This window comes from Abrus precatorius, unplaced genomic scaffold, assembly GCF_003935025.1.
Source record: "Abrus precatorius isolate BTA unplaced genomic scaffold, Abrus_2018 Scaffold2, whole genome shotgun sequence".
Lineage (NCBI taxonomy): Eukaryota > Viridiplantae > Streptophyta > Magnoliopsida > Fabales > Fabaceae > Abrus > Abrus precatorius.
The window spans coordinates 29,724,725-29,735,898 of record NW_020874362.1 but is presented as its reverse complement, the minus strand read 5'-3'; the positions used below and the strand labels follow the sequence as shown (position 1 = coordinate 29,735,898).

Sequence of the window (11,174 nt, the reverse complement as noted above, 5' to 3'; positions counted from 1 at the left end):
ACCTTCGTGTTTGCAGAAAGGTTAAAAATATGAAATTGCTTGAGTAAAAATATGAAATTTAGATACACAACTGGTAACCTCATCCCAATTCTTGCTCCGAATTTCGTCCAAATTCACATATTATTGTTGCTGACAAAGGTTACTAGTAAAACCTTGGACTTCAAAGTTGCAAAGCACAGATAATTGCAATCCCACGTAAACCGTGCACCAAACTCAAGCTGAGCGATTCAGGTGGTAACCTGACTTTTCAACAAATCATACACTATATGGTGATATAAAACTGCCTTAGTGAAAAGTTGGGCCTTTGTGACCTAGACTACAGGCTTAAGGCCTAATGATGAGGTCGGTAGGACAAGAATTTAATCTCCCATTCTCTTAGCATTTCTCCACGAGCAAGGGACCGGAGGCCACGTAGGATCTCTTTATATCTGATCCAAAACTTGCATTTTGCTGTTAACTTTTTAGGAACGCCGTTAACACTAAGATGATGAGAATTTAGCAAATGAAACTACATATCCCCACATAATTTGTGTTTAAAATGATAATACAAATACCTCCATAAAGTCCACTCAAATTTACCAAAAATAACATTAGAACAGAGACTTTATGGAAAGTTATTTCATATCAGTACAGCTATAATCTATCTATAATCACAGGAGTACGGAAAAATTTTACAATGCTTGTTCTCCAGGAACCCTAGCATAAGCAATGTTCAAGAAAAAAAGCAGCCGGTCAGATTTAAGAAACACCCAAAAAGATGGCAAATGCCCATTATATGGTTCCCAGCAGACTTTCCCAATGCATCGTATAGACGGAACAATAGAAGTCCCCAATTAGTTCTGAATGTTCCAGCGAGTCCACATCCACCCTACTTTGGGAGAGAGATGCCTCCACAGGATTTAAAGGTCAAAAAGCAGTCATAAAGCATACTCCGGATGAAGACTTGTGCAAAGGTCAAAAAGCTATCTATAATTGCACCTGAGAAGGGTTAACTAAGTGCCAGATTCCCTGACAAACCAAGAGCCCATGCATAATGAAACATGAATTCCCTTCACAATGCCTCCTTGAGATGGAAGTTTCTAGACATGTTCCTAGCATGATCATATTCATTGAGGTCAACAAGTATTTTCTTTAATCGACGAGCTAGATGACTTGTGTCATTCTCTGGCACATATCTTCTCTCCAAAATCCTTCCAAGTGACAGCACATAAGTCACCAGAGGCTGCAACTTGCGACTACAATTTAAGGAAAGGGAAGCGTTAGATTACTGACCAAAAATTATAATAACAAAATTTGATATAAGAAATGGCATCAGCTAGAGTTAAATGACTTTATAATAACCACTAAGAAGCAACTTGATTTGGAAGTGGTTACCATGACTTAAACCCACATCCTCTAGGACCCCTACTCAAATCCCCACCCCATTAGCCCCACACTAGGTACACACTTAATCAGCAACTCCAACTGCCAGCACATTACCTAACTGCCCTAACTGCTAGTATCTACACTGACAGCAAAATGATTCAAGAGTCTCAAGAATGTGCAAAATGTCTTTTCGAAAAATACAAATATAATCACCAATATCACAGCCATTTAAAAAGTACCATCGACATACTTTCTGTCTCCGACGACACTTGGGCCAGCCCACACTCCAGATAGGGAAGCAATAATCCGTTCTGTTCTTGTTATAGCATCATGAACATTTTCTGATATGCTTCTAAAGTGAGGAAGAACTTTTCCACATAAAAGCTCATCTAAAGCAAGCTTCTCTAACACTGACATTGAAAATATGTCCTTCCACAAACAAATATTTCTCAATAATCGAACAGACATGCCAAATCGATATGCTGCAACTCGTGCTGCATCAGGAACAGCAGCCAGTACTAGTGGACTCCATGTTGGAACCTACAAAGAAGACAAAATGAGAAATTAATCATCAAAAGTTTCATAATTTCAAGAAACAAAACCCAATGCAGTCAGAATCACCATGTAGATTGACAGAAAATGAACAATACAGATATCTATATGTGCAGAGATTTTAAGATGAAACATGATACATGAAAATGTAATTCCAACTAGCAAAGGTAAAAGTTGACTTTCATAGCATACTGTAAGATTAGCAACAGCATCAGCCAGGCGTGTTCGAATTGAAACTAGCAGATCCGCAAGAGCTTCACTTTCATGAGAAACATGTTGCACGATCAATTTTGTAGCAGTAATAGCATTCACTGTTTCCTGTTGACTAAGCATGTCCCAGCAATGGGAAATTTCATAATGCAGAATAGGAAGTGCAACCTTTTCCACCAAGTTTGGGACAAGTTCAAGGTCAACATCTCCATCATCAGGAACAAAATCTTTTCCGTCTTCAGGAAAACCATAAGTGAACAACAACTTATACCTGATTATTAAGAGAGAGAAAGAGAAGGTCAATATATATTATAAACTGATGAAAAAGTATAAGATAACCATATAATATGCATTGATAAATAATCAACCCGGTGCAATTAAGTGGCCAAGAAAACCAAGCCTGTGATACAAGAATGCCTCTGAAAAGAAAGAATAGTACAAGAGTGGGGGAGGAATAGTTGAATACCATTTCATCTCTTGAAAATCTACACCCTTGTGAAGTGGGTCCCACCTCAGGAGTTCCAATCTTACATATGGAGAGAAGATCAGTGGAAGACTTAATGACATATAAGCATCTTTATAGCTTGATGAATACTCTCTTTTCCATTCTTCAATTCTTCTTTTGACTAAGGATAATTGACCATATTCCTCAGATGCATCACTGAAAATCTCATCAGCAGCCTGCAGCACTAGATCACGTTGTGACTGATATGCTTGGCTCTCACTGTCACTCTCATCAGTGCTTGATTCACCCTCTATTTTAGGATCATCCAATTCCATGGATGACAGTTTATTAGAATCAAAAGCTTGTGACCTCTTGCGCTGACGAGCCTCTGCCCTCACTTTCATTTTCATCCGTTTCTCAAGATTTAAATCTCTACCAAATTCATCTAACTTCACCGGCAGATCTCTCTGTTTTCTTAAAGCAGCATATGCTTCCTGAGCTGCACTCTTTGCAGCTTCCATATTGTTACCTTTCTTGCCTAAAACTGACATTGCAGCTTTGACAGCTGCTTCTACCTCAACCATTTCATCATCATTGTTAGCAGCTCTTCTTTCAAAATTGGCTGATGCACGATCTTCATGAAGTTTCTTCATCTGTTCTTCAAGTTCTTCAATGTAAAAAGCTTTATGCTGAAGTAAAAATTGCAGGATAACTTTAGTTACAACCTCAGCAAATCATACCAAACATAAAGACATTCACAAATGATAAGCAGAAAATAAAGTTTTAGTTTGAAATATTAGTCAATAAGAAAATACACATTCTTCAACATTATTAAAAGTGTCACTGTCGCGTTTTCCATGTGGCTTATAAGCAGCTTGATCATTTCAGATCTTAAATCTCTGCAAACCATAGGTCCAGCCAGGGAATCCATCAAATCCTAAATATCCAACACTTCAAATCCTTATTTCACATTCCTCCAATCTCAAACTAATAAAGGAAAAGTGACAACCATTATGCTATAAGAAGAGTGAGGACCAGAAAATTTGTGGTGCAGAAAAAGAGAGCATATTTGACGACTGAATTCAAAATTCAGACAGCAAACAAGTATCAATAATTTACGTACTGTCATTTTGATAGAGAACCAGAAATAAACTGACAAAATATAGTACTAAAAACAGAAATCACATGTGCAGCAATACACTTGCTGTTCCAAAGACAAAAGTCTCCTACAGTGAACATTCTTGGTTCAAAAACTTCAGATAACTCATTCTTGCCTTAATCACACACCTTACTATCAAATATATCCTTAATACCTACAAAGCCCAGATACGTGAAAACACCGAAAGTATCTGTGTCAGACACGTATCCGATACCGATATGTCTAGATACGTATCCCAAAAGTATCCGTAATTTAATTTAATATTAAAAATTAATTTCAGCTGGGATACAGCTTGGATACAGCTGGGATACGGCTTTAAATCATTTGATACAGCTCCGATACGCTCAGCTAATGTATTATTGAAACAGAGCGTTTCAATCCTTCTTCTCCCATTTCTCCATTTCTTTCATTCTTTCCTCTTCTATTTCCGATTTCTCTCATTCTTTGTGAGATAACAGTGCCCCAGAACCTCACCCAAAATCAAAACCTAGCTAGGGTTTCTTCAAGTTGCAAGTCTCTTCTCCCATTTCCCCATTTCTCTCATACTTTGCGATAGAAATGCCCCAAAACCTCACCCAAAATCAAAACCCAGCTATGGCTTCTTCGAGCTGCAATTCTTTGGGGAAACGAGAACTATTGCAGAAGCAAGGTGATTTGAAGTGTTTTGAGAGGTCGATTCTGGTCCAGCAAATTCCTAAGGCATCAATTCTAGTTGAGCAAGCTCCTGAGGTGTTGATTCTCCAATTCGTGATAGTGCGACGTGATTTCTGTTTGTACTTTGTTCCTCTTCTCTGGACTTCAGCAACGGTTTTGTTACTCTTCTCCGTATTTTACAGCAACAGTCTTAAACGTTACTCTGTTGCAGTTACAGTAAAATCTCACAAACTTTCTCTTTTCTAATCTCCTTTTTTCTATTCTCTTTACAGCAACAAAGTAAAAATGTTATTTTTGTATTTTTTAACAGCTGTGTTTGTTGACAAAAAATGAGTTCTGATGCTGAGTCTAATTTTAGAATTCTAAGTAACTTTGGTTCATTAGAACTTCAAGATGATCATGCTCCACGTTGGGCATTTGTCACTATAAAGGATAAGCTAGGAAATGGAGGAGGCAACATGCTATGGAGTTGTAATTTTTGTGAGAAAGTAGTCAAAGTTCATATTGAAGAGTGAAAGCACATTGACTTAGAATAGCCGGTGCTGGTGTTGCTCTTTGTCTTAAGGTCACTGTTGAGTATTTGGCTGATTTGAAAAGAATTTGTGAAGAAACTGAGAATAAAATTAAGCCTAAAACTATCCCACTACTTTCAGCTTCAGCAACCTTATCCCAGAAAAGAAGAAAAACAAGAAGCAGTACACTAGAAAGGGCTTTCAATGTTGATGAAAGGAATTAACTTAAGAGCAGAGATAGCAAGAATGTTTTATTCAGCTGGCTTATCATTTCATCTTGCTAAAAATCCTTGCTATGTTAGCTCTTATTCATTTGCTGCCAACCATAACCTTAGTGCTTTCCTTCCTCTTAGTTATAATGCTTTAAGAACTAGTCTTTTACAACAAAAGAGATCTCATATTGAAAGGTTGCTCCAACCTATAAAATCTTTATGACTCATAAAAGGAGTTACATTAGTTTCTAATGAATGGACAGATGTTCAAAGAAGGCCATTAATAAATTTCATGGCTGTAAGTAAAAGAGGGCCAATATTTTTAAAGGCTGTTGATGGTTCTAAGGAGTACAAGAATAAACACTACATGGCCAGCATAATAAAGGAAGTAATTAATGAAGTAGGGCCAAAAAATATTTTTCAGATCATAACCGATGATGCTCCTGTTTGTAAGGCAGCTAGGGTGTTAATTGAAGCTGAGTTTCATCATGTGTTTTGGACTCCTTATGTCATTCATACTTTGAATCTAGCATTGAAAAACATATATGCAGCTAGAAATATTGATGGAAATGAAAATGTTTTCAATGAGTGTCATTGGATCACTCTCCTAGTTGATAATGCATCTTTTATTAAGACTTCCATAATGACTCACTCTATGAAGTTGGCTATTTTTAATGAGTTTTAATCTCTTAAATTGCTTTCTGTTGTGCATCAATGGTTGTCATGCTAAAAAGACTGAAGTTGCTGAAACGTGCTTTGCAAAATATGGTCATTAGTGACCAATAGAATAGTTATAGAGAAGATGGTGTTGGTAAAGTCGCTCATGTGAAAGAACTTGTTTTAAATGATATATGGTGGGATAAATTAAACTATATTCTTTCTTTCACAGATCCTATATATAGCATACTTAGAAAATGTGACACAGATGCTTCCACTCTTCATTTGGTCTATGAATTGTGGGATTCCATGATTGAAAAAGTGAAGACAATCATATATAGGCATGAGGAAAAGGAAGCAAATGAAGTTTCCAATTTTTTTGATGTGGTTCATAATATACTAAATTTTAGGTGGAGCAAAAGTTGTACTCCACTTCATTGTTTGGCTCGTTCAGTGAACCCAAGGTAAATTTTATTTTAGTTAGTGTCTATTGAAAAATAAAAGTCATACTATAACAAATCTTTTTATCTTATATAGGTATTATAGTGAAGAATGGCTTAGGAAAGCTCCAAATAGAGTTCCTCCACATCAAGATGATGAAGTTTCGAGAGAAAGGAACAAATGTTTGAAAAGATATTTTCTTAATGCTGAAGAAAGAAAAAATGTTTTTCTTGAATTCTCAAATTTCTCATCTTGTGCAGGTGACTTTGCTTCTTTTGATTCGATTGAAGATAGGAGGACATTGGACCCAAAATCTTGGTGGGTAATGCATGGATCTTCTACCCTTTTACTTCAAAAGCTTGCCTTAAAGCTTCTTGTACAGCCTTGTTCCTCATCTTGCTATGAGAGGAACGTTCATTCATTCTTTGAAGAGAAACAAAATGGATCCAAAAAAGGCTGAGGATTTGGTTTATGTGCATTCCAACCTTCATCTTTTGTCTAGGAGAGAAGAAAAGTATACTAAAGGAGAGACAAGGATGTGGGATATTAGTGGAGATGTACATGATCCACTTGATGATGGTGCTGTATTTCTTGAATTAGCTGAATTATCTCTTGATGAACCAGACTTAGAAGTCATACTTTTTGTAGATGATGGGGATGGAGGAAATAAATGTGACAATGTTAGAATTAAATAGTATAAAAGGATATTCTTTTTGTGATAGTTCTATATTTCTTTTGGATAGAACTTTGTGAAATTCTAACTTGAATAGGGGGTAAAGTATGTAATTTTTCTTATGTGTTCATAGACAAGGGAAAGATATGATTGCATGTATTTTTTTTTGTAAAATGTGATCACTGATATGTAAATATAACACATTAATATAAATTAATTATCAATATCTCTTTATAAATATTATTTTTTAAAATTCATGTTAAAGTATCTAAGCCGTATTATATCTTAAAATTTAAATTTTTTCTGTATCCCCGTATCTATGTCGTATCAAGTATCCAGGCTTCATAGCTTAATACATAACTGTCATCAGTTATTTTCCAAGAATAACTGACATCAAGGCAGTTTCTAACCAAATACACCATAAAAAATTATAGGTAGCATATCTCCATAAAGCATTTCTACCACCATAAAGCAGTATACGTACCTTGTTATCACATTAGTAAACACAGAAGAATGTAGGAAAGAAGTAAAGGAACAAAACTAATGAAACGAGGAAATAAACTCAAATAATATAGTGGAACTCAATCCCATTTTATATTTAATTATGAAGGAAGATAATGAACTTGGTAGATGGAAGAATACAAGAAATATGAATACCTGTAAAAAGTCACATATATTTGTGACATAGTTTCGGAGTTTTTGCATGAACCTGTACTTCTCATCAGCTACCACTAAAGAGTTTTCAAGAGCAGTAATGTTCAAAAGGGAGGAAGACAAATTTTCATCAGTTTTAGTCAACGATGACATTGTTCTTCCATGAGATTCCTGTCATCAACCAAAAAAAAAATATTATCCATGAGGAATTAAGAAAATATCTCAATCCACTAGAAGATAATTTTTTATACATTTCATACTAGATCAACGCAACAATCAGTTAGCTTATTTGAGAATATATAATTATCCATCCATATACACCATAAATGTTTGGAAGATACTCTACTGGACTCAACTAGGCATAAACATATTTGGAGTAGTACATGCTAAGCCCATATTATTGTTGTCAATCCTTTATTTCTTCATCTCCCATATGTTACATTCCCCCATAACATGGGTGGAAGTCTGTCAGAATTCATCTGATCAACAGGCACTAGTCCCTCAATATTGTAAACTATGATCTCAATATGACTACACTGTAATGAGCTCTAACAAAAAAATGAAAACACATACCTAGATGGTACAAATACCTCAAAGAAAAAGAATAGATTCAATTCATAGACTCCAAAGTTACACATCCGTTACACTTAACAGCTCTAGCTTTCCTTTATTTTAACAATCGTAACAGTGCATGGATCATAAACACAAGATAAGCAAGATCACTAACTTCACAAGTAACAAATCAGTCTTATGAGCAACCAAATGAGGACATGCTAAATGTAACTCATACCTTAAGCCTCCTCACATTCTCTAGCAAAGCTTTTTTTGCGATCTCGGCCTGTTGAGATATAGGCATGACATTCAAAACCGGTAAGGATTCAATTGATCCTCCAATGCTGGGACTCACTGATGCTGCTCCTGCTGGTGCACTTGGAACTGCACCATACACATTCCCTGCAGAGGGAACGACAAACTTGTGTTGTTGAGCACCTTGCACAACAGGAACATCAACCCTAGCAGACCCTTCATCCATTCTCTTCCCCAATCCTTTCCTAAATTGCTCTTCTTCCCACATCTTCTCCTCTTCATCATCATCATCCACCTCATCCTCTCCACCCTTGAACCTCACATCCACTCTCCTCTCCTCCACATCCTCAAAAACACCCTTCTTCCCACCCTCCACTTTATCCCCAAACATCGCAATCCGACCCCGAAACTCGGGCTCCTCATCGCTGAGCCCCTCCGCGGCACCGTGATTGCTTCCGCCATCCAACGATATGTAATCCGGCGCAGCGGGGCGTGCCTGCCGGAGGCGCTCCCGCTTGGCCCTGATAGCTCTAATGGTCTCTTCATCGGGGAAAAGGGATTCTTTCCCATTCTGAATTCCTACAGTAGCCAATTTAGCTTCAACTTCTTTGTGCTCCCCTTCAGAATCGGATTCCCGACCCTGAGGCTCGGAAGCTAAGGGTTTGACGAGGCCCTTTAAGATGATGACAGGTTCGGAGGAGGGTTTGGGATCAGAGGAAGCAACAGAGGGGCGAGAGGAGCTGCTAGTGACCAAGGTTCGGGTATTTTTCTGGAGCTCGCGGAGTGCTTCTTTGGTGTACGTTCCGGCTTGGGGTTGAACGTTGGAAGGGAAGGAAGGAGAAGAGGAATGTGCGATTCGGTCTTTAAGAGTGGTAATTTTATGAGAAGAGGAGGGTTTGGCGGTGGCGGAACGTTGGGGTTTAGAGGCGCGTGGGCGAGGGGCTTCGTTTTCTTCGTCGTCGGCGAAGCTGAGGAGTTTGGGGGCTTGGGGCTTCTTGGGCTTGGCGGAGGAAGAGGGCTTGGACGGGAGGGTGGTGGCGGAGGAGTTGGCGTCGTCGTCGTTGCCTTCGGTGTCGCCGGCGCGGCGGCGGAAGTTGCGGGATTTGGCGGTGGACATGGTGGTGATGGGAGAGTGTGAGAGAAGGGGAATTGAAAGTGCGAAATGGTTTGTAATAGTGTAGGGCGGTGCTTTCAGTTACGGAATGCGAGACTACGAGGGTTCGGTGTTCGATTCCGGGTCCTATCAATTCGACCCGAATAACTCATAATTGGGTTAGCGCAGACGGCGATGGTAGTATGTTGGATTCCGTGAGCTTTGCTATAAAGAATTACCTCGTTTTCAAAATTCTAAGACTAGGTTAGATAGTTAGGTTGGTAATTACATTATTATATATTTAATTTCTCAATGTCTACGTTTTAAATATCAAATCTAAATATAATATAATATAATATTATTGGTTTAATATTTATCTAAATAAAGAATTAAAGTAAAAATAAATAAATTTTGATAACCTTTTATAAATTATAAAGTACAAAATTTAATATTCATATTATAATTTAAAGTTAATAATATTTAAATTTTGAAAAATTAAATTACTTATAAATTTTCAATTTTTACTTCAAATAAACTAAAGAAAAATTAAAATGATATAAAGTTAATAAAAAAAAAGACTTATAAGCAATGAGTTTTTAAATATATTAAATTTTAACATTATAAATATTTAATTTAATTCGTATTTTATTTTTATTCAAACTGACATGTTTACTTGAACTAATCCACTATTTTTTTTAAATAAGTTAGATTGTTCATATTTATTAGGTTAACAAAATTTATGAATATCTCTAATTATAATATAGGTAAAATAATTTAAAAAAATTATAATTAAAAATAATATCTATAGAACCATAATTTAAAATTTTAATTTAAAAACTTTTTATTATTTTTTAATAGATACACTTATCCATGAATAGAAACTATTTTGTTTAATGAGTTTTTAGCTTCTTGATCTAGATCCCATAACTACTCTTATTTCTATAGTACTTTAGTTGTCTTTAACTTCAATTCCATAAAATTTTGATTACAAGGTTTGAAATTTGTGCTCTTGAGATACTCCTCATGATTTTGTTGATGAAATTCTTCATAAGGTACTAAACGTAAGGTGAGTGGCAAAAATGATGATGAGAAAGAAGAAAAAGAATAGGAAGAAGAATATGATGAGGAGGAAGAAGAGGAATAGGTGGAGGAGAAAGGAGAAACACAAATATTAGAAAAAAGATAAATAATGCACATGACAAAAATAAAAAGAAGAGGAATAGATGGGAGAAAAAGGAGAAATACAAACATGAGAAAAAAGATAAACAATGCACATGGCAGAAAAAGAAAAAAAAATTATGAGAGTTAACATTTTTTTAGGAAAAAATCCTATTTAAAATATTTTAAAAAGTTAGAAGATAAAATTAAATTTTAAAAATTAATAGATCAAAGCGAAAAAATTGTAAAATTTAAAGGACTAAAAGTATAATTTTACCTTTATGTTAGTATAATTTTATGAGATAAACTAAACTAGTAGATTGGTCCATTAACTTTTAGTTTTGTTTCAATTTGATTCTCTATCTTTTTTTATTTTATCATGGTTCTCTAACTTCCAAAGTGTTTTAAATAACTTTTTTTTTTCATAAGAGATGTTAACTCTATTAAAAATTATTGTTTATATTCTTCTTCCATACAATTTTTTTCTCTTTTTACTCCTCTTCTTGGCAAAAGCTTTTTAAGGACAATGACTAAACACTTTGTATTGAGAACTATAGTCTCAAATTTTCCTAATCTCTTCTT

At 35.8% G+C, this 11,174-nt stretch overlaps 1 protein-coding gene across 1 annotated transcript; it reads right to left on the bottom strand.

Moving 5' to 3' along the window:
* Positions 1-249: 249 nt before the first annotated feature.
* Positions 250-9,705, bottom strand: LOC113857844 (transcriptional repressor ILP1). Its single transcript, XM_027490081.1, has 6 exons — positions 8,325-9,705; positions 7,538-7,705; positions 2,594-3,261; positions 2,110-2,398; positions 1,616-1,905; positions 250-1,235 (listed from the first exon to the last, which is right to left on the bottom strand). The coding sequence occupies exons 1-6, from the start codon at positions 9,456-9,458 to the stop codon at positions 1,052-1,054; spliced, it is 2,733 nt and encodes a 910-aa protein (XP_027345882.1). The 5' UTR covers positions 9,459-9,705; the 3' UTR covers positions 250-1,051.
* Positions 9,706-11,174: the final 1,469 nt, after the last annotated feature.

Coding starts and splice junctions, on each gene's coding strand:
- LOC113857844 (XM_027490081.1), bottom strand. CDS start 9,458: ATGTCCACCGCCAAATCCCGCAACTTCCGCCGCCGCGCCGGCGACACC. Junction 7,706..8,324: donor AGAATGTGAGGAGGCTTAAG/GTATGAGTTACA, acceptor GGTTGATGACAG/GAATCTCATGGAAGAACAAT. Junction 1,906..2,109: donor ATGCTGTTGCTAATCTTACA/GTATGCTATGAA, acceptor TCTTCTTTGTAG/GTTCCAACATGGAGTCCACT.